Source organism: Chlamydotis macqueenii, chromosome 15, assembly GCF_036417535.1.
Source record: "Chlamydotis macqueenii isolate bChlMac1 chromosome 15, bChlMac1.mat, whole genome shotgun sequence".
Taxonomy (NCBI): Eukaryota; Metazoa; Chordata; class Aves; order Otidiformes; family Otididae; genus Chlamydotis; species Chlamydotis macqueenii.
In genome coordinates, this window is record NC_141570.1 from 747,293 (window position 1) to 766,170 (window position 18,878).

General features: G+C 52.0%; 1 protein-coding gene across 1 annotated transcript in view; it reads right to left on the bottom strand.

Moving 5' to 3' along the window:
- USP31 (ubiquitin specific peptidase 31) overlaps window positions 1–18,774 on the bottom strand; it is a 33,515-nt gene extending 14,741 nt beyond the window's left edge. Inside the window, exons 1-8 of the mRNA XM_086759562.1 lie at window positions 18,166–18,774; window positions 4,957–5,094; window positions 4,497–4,585; window positions 4,111–4,203; window positions 2,818–2,953; window positions 2,156–2,300; window positions 1,200–1,383; window positions 367–478 (exon numbers count right to left, since the gene is read on the bottom strand). Coding sequence (XP_086615688.1) covers window positions 367–478; window positions 1,200–1,383; window positions 2,156–2,300; window positions 2,818–2,953; window positions 4,111–4,203; window positions 4,497–4,585; window positions 4,957–5,094; window positions 18,166–18,774 — 1,506 coding nt within the window. The remainder of the gene's footprint in view (window positions 1–366; window positions 479–1,199; window positions 1,384–2,155; window positions 2,301–2,817; window positions 2,954–4,110; window positions 4,204–4,496; window positions 4,586–4,956; window positions 5,095–18,165) is intronic.
- Between the last annotated feature and the right edge of the window lie 104 nt (window positions 18,775–18,878).

Below are 18,878 nucleotides of genomic sequence, written 5' to 3' on the forward strand. Positions count from 1 at the left end.
GCTGTCAGAAGGAGCTCTCATCAGGAACACGCAGTCACTAAGCAAACGTTTCAGCTGTTCTTTTAGGCAAGCACCACCCATTAGTGGATTTCCAGCGCAGGCAGCAGCACTGATCTGTGAAGTACTTCTTGGGCGTAAGGAAGTGGAGCATGCAATTTCTTCACCTGATCAGTCTGCTCTTACCTGTACCTTTCAGCAAATAGACAAAAGCACCAAAGAGCTGGAATACCAGACTTGGACATTAGTGCACAAAGAAATATTGGGAAGTCATCAGTTCAGCATATGCAGCATGTTTATCGCTCCAAGTAACTGGCTTCCCCTGTAGTTCACGTCACAGAGCTGGAAGTCTCGAACCATGTGCCTCACCTGCATGCAGCCTGCAGGCCGCAGGAAATACTGCATCTTCTCCAGAATTTCCTTCTGCAGAATATCCCAAGCAATTGTTTTTTCCAAGTGCAATACAAAGGGCAAGCCAAACCTACAGGAAGGAGCAGCATTTGAGGGAGTAATTAAAAGACTACTGTGTTCAGCAATTGGATCCCCAAACTCTGACAGTGCCACTCTCCTCACTCGGCACCTACGGAGCTCAGCACGCTTTGGATGAAACCCCCCAGAAACAAGGCAGTTAAAAACTTCTCTCCAGAGAAGAGGTGCTTAACTCTGAAATGCTGTCATGGCTGTGCATGCAGAGGGCCCTTGTCAACGGGCTGCAGCTCTGCTCTGCGCTCAAGCGGCTGGCTTCAGGCTGCGCAGCTCTGCAACCCGGCTGGGACAACTTCCCAGGAAACAAACTTTAGCAGCTGAGAGAGCTCTCAGTCTGCAGTTGGTACAAATGCTTTTGCCATTTCGTTTCTCACTTCTCCCCATCCCCTGTTTGCACTCCAATTAAAAATTTCCACACACCACAGGCTCTAGTCAGACGTGCTTGCTGCTCTCTGAAAGCAGACAGCTCTATAGGGAGGCAGCATGTCCTTCCAACTGGTCTGCATCCATCACTTTCCAGGAACACTGGACTATTTGAAGTTCACCAAAATTAGGAATATTTTGCTGCAGCCATTAATGTTTTTGATTAACATGTTCTTTAGTACCTAAAGCAAGCTGTCACTCCTTCACCTTGTGTTTTCACTACGCTAAGTAAAACCCAGGTCAATTAAGGAAGCAGCCAGAAGAATAATTCTAACTGCAAAGCTGCCAGTCACCTTCTGCTGTGCTGTCCAGTGCACGCTCTGTTACACACCAGCAGGACAATCTTGTCACTTGCTGCTGGTTTAGTAGAGGACTGTTCCAGTTTTCCAGACTTCACGGTTCCTTGAGAGTAAGATATTGTTCGGGAGTGCTCAGTGCCACATTTCAAGTTATTCAGGTTATTGTTCACATGTATTCCTGAAAAATAAGGAGAAAGGAAACATTTTGTTATTTCATGTGCCTTCAGTGCCCTGATGCCTCACCCAAGACACTCTCCTTTGGCTGCAAAGAACCAGGTCAGTATGGAAGTAAGACTGTTTTTATTACCTGTATGAAGGCTTCAAAGAGCAATTCCTTTTCACAGTGACTGTTTCTTTACAGAAATAAATTATGCGCAACTGCTCATCCAACTGATTTTTCACAGTAATTTGTACAAGTACTCATAGCTTTGTCTGTCCACAAGAAAAGCTAAAGTGACAGAAGCCCTACTCGTTACTTCCAATAATAAAATTTGCCTTTGATTACGGTCTGTCTACCCAGGATGCAATTACTCCCTTTCACTGAGAGGGAGATGCAGAGAAGCTGAGGCTTCTGAGCTTTGAAAGCGTTTTGTTCATTCCTGAAACTGTTTATTCATCACTGGCAATCTCATTTGAAATAACACAATTTCAGTGGTTTCACCTGGTCCCTGGCAGGTCTTTAAGCCTGACAGCAGATCTCACATTAAGCCAGCCTGGCCTGCAGGATCAGCCCTGGGAAGAGGAAGGAAGGAGTGTACATAACTTCTTGATAATCTCCCAGCTGACAACACCATTAAGCCTGCTGGAATGAGTCTGGACAAAGTCAGAGCTGAAATCAATACACCAAAACATCAGCTACTTGTGGGACTTTTAATCTCAAGTAGATCCTTTTCCAAAACAAGCCTCCCTCACCTAGTCACCCAAGGTGGGCAGTGGCGTTACCGACTTACCTCTCTGGCTGAGGATACCCTCAGGCCTAAATATCTCTGGGGTCTCAAAGGCAAAAATGCAGTCACTTTCATGAATGGTGTCCAGGTCATCAGTATCGCAGAAGGAACGATGAAACCCATCGTAGTACATCTCTGTCAGTACGATCTAGAGCCAGCAGAAGCAAACCAGAACTCATTAAACCATCCATGCCTGGTACAGCTAAGCCACCCCGTTGCTTGACTGAGATATTCCTGCTACAAGAGGACATGCCTCGAAACATCCTGGCATCGGCCAGGAGCAAGAAGGAGGGAAAAGGACTGTCATAAAAGAGACGCTGGGGAAGAGGCAGTTTGTGAAGTGGTTTTGGTGGGATCCAACAGCTGTCTGGAAGCTCTTCTTACAGAGGAATTCCCCATAAGTGCCCGAGAGCTCCCTCACTGGCAGCACTCACAAACCATCAGGCAGAAGGTCTGCATCCTTGACAGACGGCTATCCCAATGTCACCAGGTTTCAAAAATCCAACGCACAGGGAAAAGCATGATCCAGATTACCACTACGCTGCTTCCCCCCATTCAGTTATGGACTGCAAATTTCAATTTCTACATATTCAACATGGGACAAAAGCCTCTACACTCCTCCTCGCCGAAGAGAGGGAACATGGGTGACAAAAGCAGCCCATTACCTGCTCAGTGGGTATCTTGGTCTCTGAGGAGACTGCCTCCCGCAGCCTGGCCACCGTTCCAGAGATGGGCACCGCCACCCCGATCCGCATGCAGTGAGAGCACTTCCCCTGGTACACGACGGTGACATAGAGCGGCCTGCGGAGAGCACGGGAGGCACTGCTGGGGCTGGGCGCTTCTCGGCAGCACCGTGAACGGCCAGCCCAGCCTGCGTGCATCCAGGCTGTATGCCAGCTACAGGGCCCTCATGACAGTCTGGATCCACCTCACACTGGAGCTACACTCAGCCACAGCCAGACACGTTTCATTTCCAAAGACTCCTTTCTTGCTACACGGACTTGCAGTACTTGTTCCCACAGGCAGAAAGCCTTCTCAAAAAAGCCCCACAAAGTTAAAACGAAAACTCTCTATGACAAGGCAATTGTAATTTTCCAACACGGATTCTGCAGTGCAGCTTAGGACAGTCCAAGGCAGCCTTAAAGCACTCAGAGCTGCTGCTGGGAACAGTCACTCCAGGCCGTCTCTCAACACTCAATCTGGCTTCCAACAACAGCCAGAAGCACTGCCTCGGGAGGAGACACCGGGGCAGCCAGCCTACCAGGGACACCTTTCCCGGAAAGCCCGCTCAGCCTCCCCTCAGCGGTGCAGCAGAGATTTCCGAACCAAATGTGATAGTCAGATTTCATATATTCTTTCATTACTTTGTTTTATTGCTTTTTGAACCCATACAAATTTTCTGCATCCAAAACATCCAGTGAAGGAGCTGCACAGCAAAACTACCCGTTGTATACACAACCAGCTCTTCATCTTCGCTGTGAACTTTTTATCTGGATTGTTTTTTCTCCTGGAGCTTTTTTCTTTATTGGCCACAGTTGTCTTTCAAAAAAGAAAACATTTTGTAGGAAAGCTTTTAACTTCTGATCGGTGAGACTGTTCTAAAGAAAGTTAAAAAAAAAAAAGCACTTCATCCTTCTCCCGTTTTTAATTTCAAAATGCCATAAATTAAGTCAAAAGCAAAATATTTTGGCTACCTGAATCAAAGGCATTTTTTTCTCTCAAAAATTAATTCTGTAGGAAGTTAAGGGAGGGAGTGGAGGGCCATTCTGAAACAAGTTAAAGGCTCCATTTTCCAATTTACCTGCAAAGCAAAAAATTTAAGCCCCATCTGGTCCTATCTATCTTCTTTAAAGACTTATCAGAGAGATTTTGCTGACATCTCTCTTCCTTCTGTAGCAAATTAAACAACACAATATGCATGGGAAAGAGCCAACCTTCGGTTCGAGACAGTTACGTACCGCGTATGAGGCAAAGGGATCGGCAGAGAGATGCAGAGAAAAGGGTCAAAGGTGTTACTCTGCTTCTGGCAATGAGGGCACGTCAGAGAGGACCTAGTACAAACGTCAATAAGAGAATCATTTCATCAGGAACGGAGAAATCATCAAATCACAAATAACAGCCTTTGCGTGTAGATTTTCACAGAACACACCAAATTTGAAGCAGTGAAATTCTCTGTCCCCTCTGAAGCAAGACCTTAGTTCAGATTTCATTCAGCAGGAATTCAGAAACAGCTGTTAACACAATGACACCAGTCTCAACTGTACTGGGAGCTAGCGCCAGGGTAGAACTATACTGGGGTCCGCAATACATGCAATAATACCTCAAAGTTTACAAAATACCATACCTGTACTGGGCTTGAAAGAGTTCCTGCACAAAAGTACTACTGATTGGAAAGCCTGGTCCCTCGAGCAGCACGTCATCCTCCAGCGGTGGCTAAAAGAGAAGAACGAACCCCAGAAGGACACTCAGGCACGGAGGTGCACCACACCAGATGCCTCCAGTACTCCTACCCAAATTTGTGTCCTCCTTGCCCAAAACCACCAGAAAAACGTCACAAGATTTTTTAAAAACAAGTGCGCTCTGCTCACACGGGGTGTGTGACCATACACAAACAATTGTACTGGGAAGCACTTGTCAGGGATTAGTGGAAGGGCTAGTTACATTCACAGGGCCAGAAACAAAGAGTGTTTATTTCGTCTGAACTGTCAGAGCTGAGAGGCCAACAGGGAGATGTAATTTAAAACACAAGACTGTATGCAGAGTTACAGCTGCTCTCCCTGTCGGCTCCCAGCAAAACCCCTCACCTTGAGCGGAGGCACGCCGCTGACGTTCACTGCATTGTTCAGATCTTCATGGACTCTGTCTAGGAGCCAAAGCAGGAACTCCTGCGCATCGTGCTGGGCATTCCCACGGTACTGCATAGCGTTCTTGGACACAATGTTCTGCCGAGAGACAGAGACGCATACAGCGAAAGCACAAGAACCAGCTCTTCCCTTCACCCAGCGCTCACAACCAGGCAGGGAGCTGACAGCGCACTCCAAACCAGGGACTGCAGACAGCTCTGGATGGGGCACTGCTTCCCGTGCCCCCTGGGACAGGCCAGGAGGTACCATCGCGTGCGGGACCCTCACACAACATCAGTTAAAGCAGCAGCTGACGCCTTGCCACCAGCTCTCAGAACAGGCCAGAGGGGTCACAGCAGTGGTTACAGAGGAACCACAGCATCGTTTAAAAAGAACCGTTTAAAGCAAATGCGAGGCTCAATTCAGACGAGATGAACACCAAAATGATCAGTTTACAGTACTTCCACACAAGCAAAGCGTGAGGCAAGCTCACCTCATTCCACTGACAACAGGCAGTACTTCCCACGCTAACACAGAGCCGGGGCCATTTTTAATCCTACCTCTCCAGGTCCCACAGGGTCTGAACCTGTTCAGCTCCTAAAACCTTCTATTTATTTAAGCTGAAGCAAAACAAGTATTTAGTCTCCTAATGTCCGTTCACACTGTCTACCTCATTCCTGCTTTGCTGAGCAGCAGCATCCGCGTTCAGTGGGAATCCTCTCTGGAGGAGCGTGCCGTGGTGGGCTGACCCCAACAGCTGAGCCGGGGTTCTCCCTGAGCAGCAGATGCCACCACTGCCATAGAAAAACCAGCATCTTCTGCTTCTTCTAGGAGGCACCAGGCTGCAGCTGGGAGAGCCAGTCTGCTCCTCCCGCTGCTCACGGAACAGGCAGGACGTTCATCTAACACATGGCCATGGGTTAGACACCTCCGCACTCCCACTCCACCAGTTTTAACCACAAAGTCAATGCCAGGCTTCTCTTTGTAAGAAATCGGCTCAGAGCAAAGCTCACGCCAGTCGCACAGCTATTCCCCAGCCTTCCTGTGCTGCACGCTCCCGGGAAAAGGAACCCGGTCTGGAATGGGCCATGCTGGGTTGGCAGCGCTGCACCTACATCCGTCAGTACACCTGCGGAGAGACAAAGTGCTCCCACAGGACTTGGCTGGTTTGAGCAGGGTCCCCAAAAAGGGGCAGGGGCACCAGCAGAGACCAGACTGTACCTGCCAGGCAGGAACCGCGTGGGGAGGCTGCAGCAGACCAGTCGCCCCGAGAGGGGCCAGGCAGGCCGCACACGCGCACAGTACCAGCTCCTCCATTTCTCTAATCAGACTTTGCAACAGATCTGAGAAATGAGGCTGGGCTGCTCGCTTTATCCCTCTGGAAAACAGGGTCACCAGAAGGGAGGGGTGATGAAAGAGACAGGAAAGGACTGATAAACATACTCTCCATCCTCTGTAATCTGTCCACCTGCCTCAAGGCAGCAAAACAAAGGAACACAGAAATAATCTGCCCTCACTACATATGTGCAAGCCCTTTGGACAACAGATTTTCTGTTTACCCTTGCCTGCACAGGAACCAGCACCCTCCCACCAGCTCCCCCCTGCATCACACAGGTGCCAGCCCAGCACAGCCCTGCTGACTGCTCAGCGTAACGCGCGCCTGGGACGCTGCCACAAGCCGATTTATTGGGGAGACAGATCTGAAGTACTCCGCAGGAACTCGAAGATCAAAGGGGACCAAACTGCCTCTGCTGTTCCTAGTTCCCACTAAGCCAAACGAGACTCACTGGCAGGAAAAAGGTGGCAAAACACGATCCAAAAAATGATCTTAAGCCTTTTCAGGTATCAGCCCACTACCTCTGCCTTCCTTCAGCAGAAAGCCCAGCAAATTATTTGTGTGGCACTAATTTATGACAACTAACACTAACTGTGAAAATACAGTGAACACACTTGCAGATCCTGACCTGGTACCTAAACACTCAACGTGCACCCAGCAGACACCAGGACAGGATGGCAATGACCTAGAGAAACCCGGCTTAGCTAAGCTGGAAACCCACCGCCCCTGAGTCGCAGCTGAAGACACGACCTTGCGGCTCCACCAGCTGACATTTCCTAGCCTAGACCACAGACACTCTCATGACAAGCTCTCTCCTTCGCATCACTAAACATCCTTCAGCTGAGTACTGCGGCACAGGGTCCTCTCCCACCAACTTTATCACAATTCCTGGTCTTATACTTCTCCCGTTAGACGTACAGAACACTAGCTTCTTGATCAGACCACCATGCATCCTTCTATTTTTAAGAAAGCTCCAGGCTGACCCACCTCCAGCAGCAGGTCTCGAGGGGCGCTGCTCTGCAGACTGGGCGAGCAGAGCAGGGGCACTGAAGCCGGTCACCCTTCCAGCCCCACGACACCATGACTGAGTCCACGGTCCCAGCTAAGAGTCAGCCATTGCTGACAGGATTTAGTGGGTCATCTAGAATTAGGACAAATTAGTACTCCAAAATATCCCAACCATCCGGAGCAGGGAGAGAAGGCTGATATTCACAGCAGCTGCGTTTAGCCGAACGCACCCAGACAACGCTGTAGGGAAGAATTTAAGACATACAGGTGGAGACTTCTTCTGCAAACATTATCTTTGCTCAAAAAGACTACACTGAAAATTAAATTTAGCCCTTAAATTACTGTGTCAAGTTCCAAACTGAAAATCAATCACTGAAGTGCGAAGCAGAGATTTTATTCCAACCTTAGCAGTTATCTCACTACAGCTTTTCTCTAGAATCGCTATCCGTGCCCCCACAGTAACACACTCACCTTTTAACAGCCTTATTCACCCTTCGCGTTCCCCCGCACCCAGCTCAGCACACCAGGGTGACCCCAGCACCCCCAGAGAGGGAGGAGGGCTCCAGCGCAGGCTGCACAAGCCCAAGCTCATTCACCTCAGCAGTGAGCTGACCGAAGAGGGCTGAGAGGCACTGAAACACCCACACGCCCCCGGGCCCAGCAGCATATGGTCCTCTCTGCCCTCAGATACAAAAAGGTGTGGTATCGCCAGGCCAGCATTAACACTTTTCAGCTGGCATGCTGAGAGCCAGCTGCCTCAGCCGGCCCAGTTTGTCCCAGTGAAGTTAGCCAACAGGTGCCAGCACCACACTTGAAGTCCCAGTCTAGACAGAGCTGAAGATAAAACGGTCTTTAGTATTGCTAGGAGGAAGTGAATCTGGTCTGTCAAGTGAAAAAAGGAGGTGTGGGGGGTTCTGTAGGGAAACAGACATAGAAAGGACTTCAGGAATCCAGGCTAGTATTATTTATTGCGTGTCTCACTGTCACCAGCACATCACTCCAGTCTAGACCCTCACCGGCTTTTACTGACATGCGTTCCTAGACACACGTCGTCCCACAGTGAGCCACACAAGCCCGTAACACCCCACAGCAAAGCAAACCCCAGGGATGCACCACAGCCACGTGCCTTGGGCTTTATCTGTGCCACTCCTCGCCTCAGAAGCATCTCCATGATAACTGCTCCCGTTTCCTCGACACTCTTGCAGCCTTAGTGGACCAAGGATAAAGAGCTGCCTGTGGAGATGGATCACAAGATGTTGGAAGTGATTCAGGAAGCACTACAAAATATCAGATGCAATTCCCTCACAAGAGGCTCTGCTACACAAACACTCCACCAACAGCAGCGTGTTCCCAGCATCACTCACGCTTCCTGCCATCGCTGCTACAAATGAGTTTGTTATTACTTAAACCTCTGCGTCTGCCACTCTGAAATGCTATGTGCCTTCCTCCCAACGCACGCCGAGATGCTGGGGCAGCAAAGCAATCTGAACACAAGCAAGGTGTAAAGGAGGAGTGGCAGCTACGCAGTGCAGAACAGTCCCTGCTAAGGAACAAAATCAAATCCAAGGAAGAGATAAAGGCACTGACTCAAATAAACAGTTTAACCATTTGAGAAAAATACTAGGGACTCCTAAAGCACAGTCTCCAGTCAACGAGATGGCTGGGCAATCAAATATAGCCCCGCACACTCCCCTCTCTCCAAAGCCAGCCCTCTCGCTCAGGAGGGCTGGACGAACAAGTGCTGGGGACCCCACGGCCCTGTGCGACAGAGAGGGGACTGCAGCCTCTGGGCGAGCCAGACCAGCAATCCCTGAACGGCTCTGGTAACATCTGATGGGCAACAAGAGCAAGCGAGCAAGTATCTCATCATTAAGCATCGCGCACCCTGAACCTCTTCGTATTTGTTTTCTGAGACTCCCTTCCAGCTCACCGGCTGCAGAGCTGCCACCCAGGACCGCGGGCCTCCTGCCCCCACTCTGGAGCGTGCTCTGGCCTCCTCGCGGCGCAGGGAGCAGCTTCCTCTGTAACGGCGCAACCCAGGTGACACCGGCGCAGCTCAGACAGCCACCTCGGTTCAGATGAGGCCACAACTGCAACACCCCCTCCCCAAGACACCTGCTCAGCCATCCGGGCTGCAGGATGTGTCCTTACACAAGGACAGGTATAAGTCAAAATATAACCTCAAACTTTCTCTCCTCTTTTGCTCATCAGGTAAGAGAAGACAACACCTTGTTTTGCTGGTCCTGCTTATGCTGAACCCACTGCAGTAAGGCAATAGCAATTGCAACTGGCTGCAGATACAGGGTTAACCAGCAGCAACTGGTTTAAAAAAAAAAAACCACAAAAACACATTAAACCCACCACATCTACCAACCCCCATAGCCTTTAATCCTCTGTCCCTAATCTGAATCTGTTGTAAGCATAGGTGGTGCATCTGAGCAGACCCTGTCCATCCTGGGAGGGCATTAAGAATGGGCCAGGAATGACTCCTGGTGCAGCTGTTTCAGATGTGAGACACCAGGAGCAGTCTCCCTTCCCAACGTCTCTAGCCCCTTTCCTCAGCTCAGCCCCTAGGAATATGGCAGAAGGAATGAAACCTTCCCTTCCCCGAGATGTGCGAGCACCAGCACAGCGGCACCCTGAACGGAAGCAGAGCCACCAGAAGAGATAAGAGGGGGAAAATCATCATTTCATACCCCCCTAATGCAAGCACCCTATAACCCAACAAGTCCCTGTCCGTCTATAAAGCAGATTTACGGCACAGACACATTATCATTTTTATCAGCCCACTGAGAGTTTATAATCATTCATCTGTTGCTCTAAACAGATGCAATAAATAAAACCAAATGTAGCTGAACTACTGCTCCTCTGCTGCTGTTATTGTTCCAGATCACAAAGACAACAAAAGCGAAAATGTCAGTCTGCTATTTTCCAGTATGCCTCTGGTAGGAAGCAGCTGTGGAAAGGTTTTTATACAGGAAAGGACGAAGCCAGCTCATTACAGACCTGACACAACGGCACACGTAAGCAGGAAAGAAGGGCTATTCTTTATCTTCCATTGAACATCATCAAGTTATGCTCAATCAGTTGGTTTTTTCTTTTTTTAAAGCCGCATAGCTCTGTGTTTGGGCAGCTTCTACAGCAGACACCTCATTAAGAGCATTTATCTAAGTGACTCCCTCCGCTCCCACGCAGAAACAGCAATTTCCCCTCTCTGAATGGAGATGCTCTTTTCTGGGGAAAGCAATACCTGGGAAACAGCGCAGTTCAGACCTTCTGCTCTTCCGCAGGCCCGGGGACAAAGCCAAGGCCAGCAGTGACCCTTTGCCAGGTGAAAGTGTCAGCAGGACCATTTCGCTCTGTCCTGGCCAGGGCCCTGCCACTGGCTGCCACCAACAGACCTGCACGGCTTCCTGCACTCGGACAAGTCGGCTCAGCTGCTGCAGGCTGCAAACAGCATTAAAAAAAAGAGAGAACCATGGAAACTCAGAGCAATGAGCCTCCCCATTCCACGGAGGCTCCCAGCAACGCTGGCTGCCTCCCCATAGCAGGGGGCAAAGCGCTGGCACAGCGGCACAGCCAGCAACCCACCCTCACTGCCCGGAGACAGGGATTCGGCGGCAGAAAGCCTCTGCAGCATCGCCCTGCGCACACAGGGCCCAGCACCGCCGGGCTTGCGGCCTCTCGAGCTCAACGCCCGCCTGCCACCCAGCACCAAGAACGAGGCGCTGGCCCAGCCTGGGACAGAAGGGATCTCCGCTGGCTGAGCTTTACCAAAGCTCACCAAACGGGAAAAAAGGGAGCTCTGAAGACAGCGGGCCTGTTGAAGCAGCCAGGGTGGGACAAAACGCTCCTCCTCTGTCCCGTGGGGCAGCTGGGACGTGCTGGGGGTCCAGAGGCAGCACCCCACAGAGCACGGTGGCCCTGCAGACAGCCAGCCGTCTCTGGGGCCGGCGCAGAACAGCTCCCTGCGCAGCCAGGTCCCTGCCTGCTGCAGAGGGGGAAACAGCACAGACATTTATTATTACACTTCAAAAAGTAAAAACAAGAGGAGACCAGAGTGCAGCATGCCAGGACCATAGCGGGCTCTCCACCACGCTTAACAAGCCCAGACAAGAAGCATTACCCCAGCAGCACCCGCGTGACATCCGTCCTGCGCTAGCAGCTCCTCTTACCCTGCCAGCCTGAAGCCTCAGTTAATCCTGATTAACCACCTTTCTTCAACACCTAAGGAGAGAGTGAAACCTGTCAGGACAACACCTTCCAGGGGTGCTGCGTGCACACGCAGTGCTCCCTGCTGCACGGAGGTCGCGGCGGGCAGAGCACTTGCTGCCGCTAGCAGCTCCCCAGCACAGCGCAGCGGGAGCGGGCAGACGGCTCGCAGCCGAGGCCAGTGCTCCCCCGCCGCCTCTCCCACGCTGGAAAGGGATCCGGATGCAAAGGTGGGTTGTTGGGTGCTGCGCTCCTTCCCAAGCGTTTTGCAGGAGTGCAGTTGCGCCTGCTGGAAGGAACTACTGGGAGCTGGTGGTGATTGTCAAGAGAATTCACCCTTACAAACAGCAGAAATCAGATTTGCTCCACAAAAGGGCTTTATCTCCGTGCTATTCTAGCAGAGTGATCTGTGGGATCCAAAAAAGTGAAGTATTAAGGAACCGGGGAATGCCACAAGTGTGAAGCAGTTGAGAAAAGGAGAGTTAAGAAATGCTGATGTGGAGGGCAGACCCAAGGGCTGGGTTCAGGAGCCCAAGGAGCTCGTGCTCCAGCTGCACACCCGTGCCTCCCCTGCTCTCTCCAGGTTTTGAGTCAGGTCCCAGGTCAGAGCACGGCCCTGAGACCAGGATTGATCACTACTGCTCACATGCGCCTCCCCGCCCTCGTCAAGGATGCTGCAAAACAAACATTACTTTCACTGACACAATCATATGCAAAAGAGGTCATTAAAGCAGGGCTTTGCAGCAGCCATGCGTTCAGGTGGAAGCGAAATAGGTTTACTTGCAGCCAAGCGTGGCCATTTATAAGTGCCAGGGTACAAAGCAGGGCACGGAGCAACGCGCAGATCCAATTAAGCTGCCTAAGAACCTGCGTTCTCCCACCCCCTCCACAAGTTGCCAGACATGACATGGTTTTCAGACCTTCGCCATTTGCACTGCTGTGGAGGCAGCGTGCAAAGAAAGACCTCAGAGCTCAGAAGACAGAGAACGTGTTCTGGCAACCACACACAACCACCCTTCCAGCCCCGGCCAGGGCCATCCAGCTGTCAGCCCCCAGGGCCACCCCACAGTGGGGCCACAGGGCTGCTCTGCACTGGGGTCTCTTCCCCTCCCTCGCCTTACCCTCTGCTCCTCTCCTGGGCTCTGGAGACAAGTAGCCACACCGCTTCTGCTTTCCCCTCCGGCAGAATCCCCTCAGCAAACAGCACCCAACCTCCGGACTCTGCAGCTCGGCTCTCTGCTCCCCTGGCTGCACCTACGCAGACCAAAGTTTGTGTGTAACCCAGAAATCCTCAGAAAAGTCTTTGGATTTGACAGGTAAATCAGTCTGCTGCTCTAAGGCACCCAGGACCTTGCTGCAGGGAACCCTTCTGGAGGGGTTTATGTGAGGGGAGAAAAGTAAAGAAAAATATGCTTCCATTGTAAGGACATATACACAGAGAAGAGTAAAACAAACAAACAAAAAACCCAACAAAAGCCTCACACACAGTAATGGACTTGCATCTTATTGATCATTAACATTAAAGAAAGAAAAGTCTACCGTGGAAAGACTGCCAAAGACCTTTGTGATCCCAGCAAAGAGAGAAACATGTTCTCATGATGTCAAGAAGTGTCACAATAATGGTACAGAAAATTCATAACCCACTTTTTATTTCAAATAAAGCGTGTCACTTCCAAACCCCAGAGCAGCTCTAGGACAAGTCTCCTCACTGCAATGCCACCGCTGGGAGCACCAGGACTGAACTGGAACAAACACCTCAAGATCCCACGTTACCTGGCCCTCCCCAAAGCCCTTTCATCTAAAACAGGAACTGAAACATCAGCAGCCAAGAGACCAGGGACCAGGAGGGAAGGGTGAAGGTCTTGCATTTCCTCTTCCATGTCCCATTCTTCCACCTCTTTCTGTAAAGGGAGGACAGTCTGCTCTCCACAGAAATATTTTAGGAATAAGCAGTTGACACTGTCCAGGATAAAATAACTGATTGCTGTACTCGGCAGAGAGCAGGATGATTAAGCACAATCCCGAGGATCCCATTTCACACATAACTGGCCCCATTAGCAAAGCACAAGGGCTCTAGAGAACGGAAAAGCTCGTGGCTAACGGCTCTGCGTGCAGGACTGAAGGCTTCCAACGTCCAAACTGCACCGAGCAGCCCCATGCTGCGAACAGCTGTCGTTCCATTTACTGCAGGAGGTAAAGACACTGAGCATTACTTGAGCAGGAGTTCCTTCTTAATCCAGAGGAGTTATTCATTAATTCACAAAGAAGCGACCACCACAGCTGACAGACTGCTTGTCCCAAGGGCAGTATCTACACCAAGTGCATTTCCCAAACACGAGCACCTTCAAACTGTAAGAGCTAGGCACAGCTTCTGTGAAATCTTACACTAAACACAGGTTTAAAAATAAATAAGTAAAAGTGGAAACCCTGCTATTAACCCGGCACAATAATCCCTGCTCTACACACAGGGATTCATTCCAGGTTCAGATCTAATTTTGATAATCCAACTCCATCAAGCTATTACGATTTTGCTGTATTTGCTGTATTTGCTGTACACACCGCAGGTCACAAAAAACAAGGCAGTCTTCATCGTGTAGGTCAAAACAATGCAGTCACCACAGTTCTAGCATACAAAGGGTCTTGTTAGACTTCGACATGCTTCAGCGTGCAACTGGCTCCGTTACGAAGAAAGCCTCAAACAGAAAACAGTCTCGTCATCCACAGGAGACCAGAACTCCAAGGAAGGCAGAGGTAGAGGATTTGGATAAGTACGTGCAATTTGGCAAGCCCAATTAGTTTAAATAAAAAACCTTCTCGCTTAAGACCCCCATCATCACCTCCGAGTGTCGCAGATTCCCCATTACAAAGGCCGCTCTGTCCTCACTATCTGACTCTCCCAGCAACTTTGCAGGCAGAACGGGACAGCTCCCTGGAAGAAAACAAGCCCGAAGCTACTGCTTATACAATGGATGTTTGTCACCATTGTCACTCCATCACAAAGGGGAAAGAGGAAGTACAAGCTGCAATATTGGCCCTTGTTATGAAAGCAGCAGCTCTGTTCAGGCAGGAAAATAAAAACCACTTAGCAATCGGAAGAAAACGATTGTTAAAACAAACTGCAGACCAACAGAGGACCAACAGGAAGGCTGCCCAAAGCAGAGATAAAAAAAGAACATCCATCACCTCCACCACAGTGCTCCCGGGTCGTCTCCCTGGGAAGGGCTGCCCGGCTGCCTTCTGCTCCCAGCCCCAGGGCTGCTATGCAAGGAAACAAACCCCTCACCTTCCACAGCACTTCCGCTTCAATCACAGAGAGCCAGCGCCCCCAAAGTCCTCCTCGGTGCCCTTTCCACAGCAGATCCTCTCCCCAAGGATAAGCCATTAAAACACTTTGGAGAGCGCTTTGCACGGATCCACGCTGCAGACCGGGAAGAAAAAATTATTAAAGAACAATTTCTCGTGGCAGACAGAAATGTCAGGTTGAAAATGCACAAATTGGCAGAGATCCTCGTGCTTCAAGTAGATCCGACCGGAGACGATGTGCTAGCTGCTGGCCGGGTGAACACTTCACCTCCCCTCACCGCGCATTAGCTCTCTTGTAGGGCTCTCTCTCGGCCCTGCAATTACAGGACAAACCATTTTATACAAACCACTTGTTTTAATTGCATTTTCCTAGCTTGCAGCAGCAGAACTACATGATTCACGAACCCAAGGGACAGGTTATTTCTTGAAGATCAACACAAAATGGGAGAAAATATTACCAAGAAAAAATAGTCAAAGGTAAAGAGCATCTTGAAAGTTGCCCCTTCAAAGGCCTCTGCTCACCTGGACTCAGAGACCCTCTCTTAGAAAGGAGTTTCCCCTGCCCCGAGAAAAAAAGCCTACGATATAAGAACTAGCAAGAGGCTAAGTGTTATCCTTTATCCTAAAATACACTTAGTGCTTGCAGAGAAGTATTTAGGAATCAGGAAGTGTCTTCACCCAATTATACTCAATGGCAAAAAAGGAGAAAAGAAAAAAAAAAAAGCCAAACCAACAAACACACATGGATTTCTAAGCGTGCTGGCTCAAGAGGTGTTTGACTGCCGTAAATATTACTGTCAATAGCTATGACTGTTGGAGTGGAAGCGCAAAATGACTCTCCTGAAAACATCTTTCACTCTTAAAAAAAATTAAAGCAATGAAGATAGAGAACGTTCCGCCCTTTATCCAAAACGAGCTTGGGGGAGAGGCAGCAGTTTCCAAAGGGAAAACGCCACTCTTCACCTTTCTCAAACCTAAGCCTGTTGTTTACATCTTTAAATTAACTGCGCAAATCTGCTACTGACAAAAAAATAATTAAGAACTCTGAATTTAATAGCAGGTTCAGGCTACTTAACTGTCTTTAGAGGCGTTAATTTACTATTAGAAGTAATTGACCTCTGTAAGGAAACAGCCGAGTACTTGACATAATGACAAAGTCCTTCCCAGCACCACGCAGGCTGTTGACACTGTGCAGCACTGAACGGGACCTACCGGACAAGATCCCTCGCAGCGAGATGCTTTTTAAAAAGCTCCAGGGGACTTGGCGGGCAGGAGATTGATGGGCTCCTGCTACATCAAACCCGAGTAGAAAAGCGTTCACTTACCGTTAGTGAGGCTGGCAAATAAGCAAAGAAACTTCCACCATAAAAAACCCACACTTGGAACACAGCCTTAATTTAATCTACAGACCTGTTTCTCATCCTCCTCCTGTCACTCTTATCTGAACACCTCCACCGCAGGCCTGCATAAACAGCACAGCTTGGCCTAGAAAGTGGTCTGCTTTCCCCTCCGATTTCATCAGTTACGCTGGCAAAATACGATTCTGCTTTTGCAACCCTTTATTCCTAGTTAGGAGAAATCCACTATTTTTCCTCCTGCCGGAACGCCTCTAGAACCATGAAGAATTAGGATAAACACGAGTGTCCAGTCATTCCGTCAGCACTGGACACACCGAAAATGCAGCTGAGCGGATTGGCTTCCCAAGCGCTCCTCCATCAATGAACACTTCTGAAACCACCGCAGCCACACACTGTCCCTACCCCGCGCCCGTGCGGCCACCTGCACCAAGCAGCCTGGGAGAGCACGCACCTGCGCTCCCAAGGCAAACAGCTGGGTGCCCCAGGGACCCCCCAACACGGCTGCGGTGAGGCTGGACGCAGCCGCCTGGAAAGACACAGCAGAAGCAGAGGGAGGAGGTGCCGGCCACGCATCAGGCCAAACCACCGAGGGTGCCAAAGACTGCTGACACCTCAGGAGCCTCTGGGACATCCCATCATCTGACAGACACCGAGGAAGAGCACAGACCGGGACCTGCGGTCTCTGCCTGCAGCACACCTCATCTGAACCGAAGGCAGAGAGCCCGAGAACGCGTGAACTACGTTCTTGCTGCATTTTCACGCATCTGTGCACCCCCTCTCCAACTCACTCTGCAAGAAAAATTCCCCTAAAGCAAATAAGTTAATGGTGCAGAAGCTACCACCTACCCTCTCATTCTTTCACACGGCCAAACAGTTTTATATGCCAGGGAATCGCTGTTACAATAAAACTTCACAATACCCTTACTGTTCCAAGAAGCAAGGTAGGCCTGGAGTGCTTTTCAACCAGTTGTGTCCCATTCCATCCAAACGCATTGCCGGGCGTTTTTGAACCGTAGGCACAAAGATCATGCCCCCTCCCGCAGCACTTCCCGGGGCCAGCGCAGAGCACGCGGCAGGGCAGGGCAGGAGACAGTGCTGTCGGCCCAAACCACAGCACGAGGGCTCCAGCAGGGAGAACGCCACGCATTAAACACACGTTAGGATCTCGTACTCCTGCAACTCGTTCCACAAATCAGCCCAAACTCCCAAGTGCTCGAGGAGACTGGGAAGCCCAGCTCTGGACAGCCTCCTTCTCCTCCCATGCAAGCTCAAGGCTACGGGCTCCAGCGCTGCAACGATTAGTCACAACACTTCTAACGGCAACACGACGGAGGTACGAAACAGCAGAACAGGCGCTTTCACCAGTAAAAAGCAGCAGGCGTTCAACACCATCAGTAACAAACGGAGCAGCAGTGCCTTGACTGCGGGCACGCAGCCGGGGACAACGGGAGAGCCGAGGGGCGGCCACCATGGCTAGTGGCGAGGGCACACACCACCGCCACTTAGCCAGACTGCACGCGGCTGGGGGTCCGCTTCTCCGGAAGGATGCCGGCAAGCCAGAGCAGCTCTCCAGAGCTACTGGTGCGTGGCTGGCAAGGCCAGAGGGCTTCCCACACCATTTAAGTGCTCGGACCAGCAACAAGGCCCCATCGCACCCCAATGGCCAGAGCAGCCAGGCGGCCTGCGCCTGCACGGCACGGGGAACGCACGTTTGCTGGTGTGACCACCAGTGCAGGCCTCTCCCGCCGGCCCAGAGCGACGCACGGAGCCCAGCCAGGCGAGGGGCACCGAGGGCCCGTGCTGTCCCGGTGCTGTGCAAGTGCCGAGGGGGAAAGGCCCTCGAGCGCCGGTTGCGGGCTGCTCCCGGGCGGCGAGGCCCGGCTGGCGCGCCTGCCTCCGCTCGGCCTCCCCGCCTCGACGGGACGAGGCGGCCGCCCCCTCCGCCCCGCTCACCTTGAAGTCGCGGCTGTGCTGCGGGGTGTACTCCAGCGTCCAGAGCGCCCGCACCAGCTGCGCCAGCTGCTCGGTCACCTCGCCGGGCGCGGGCGGCGGGCCGTCGGCGGCGGGGCCGGGGGCGGCGGGGGGCTGCCCGCCGCGGAACTGCTCCAGCGCCAGGAACTCGGCGAAGAGCTCGGTGTTGCTGAGGCACTGCAGGATGGCGTTCATGAAGCAGGTGTTGCCGTGGTTGCGCAGCCCCGCCACGCCGGGCACGGCCTCGGGGCCGCCGTTGGGCCGCGGCGGGGGCTCGGGGCTGCGCGGCGGGCCCGGCGGGAAGCAGCTGCCCAGGCCGCCGGCCGCCTGCGGCGGGGGCAGGCGCGGGGCGTGCGGGCCGCGGGGCTCGGGCTCGCTGCTGTAGTGCGAGAGGGTGGAGAGGGTCTTCAGCACGCGGCTCATGAACCCGCCGAGCGACCGCCCGGACGGGGCCGAGGCCGGGGCGGCGGCGGGGGCCGGGGCCGAGGCCGCGCCGCCGCCCGCCGCCGCCCGCCCGCGGAAGAGCCGCTTGCTGAAGGAGCGCTTCTCCTTGGCGCTGCCGGCCGGCCCGGGGCCGCTCACCCGCGACATGGCTGCGCGGCGCAGCGCGCATCCCCGCCCGGCCGCTCAGCCCGCCGGCCGCCGCATCCCGCCCGCCCGCCGGGCCGCAGCCGCCGCGGCTCGCCGCCTCACGG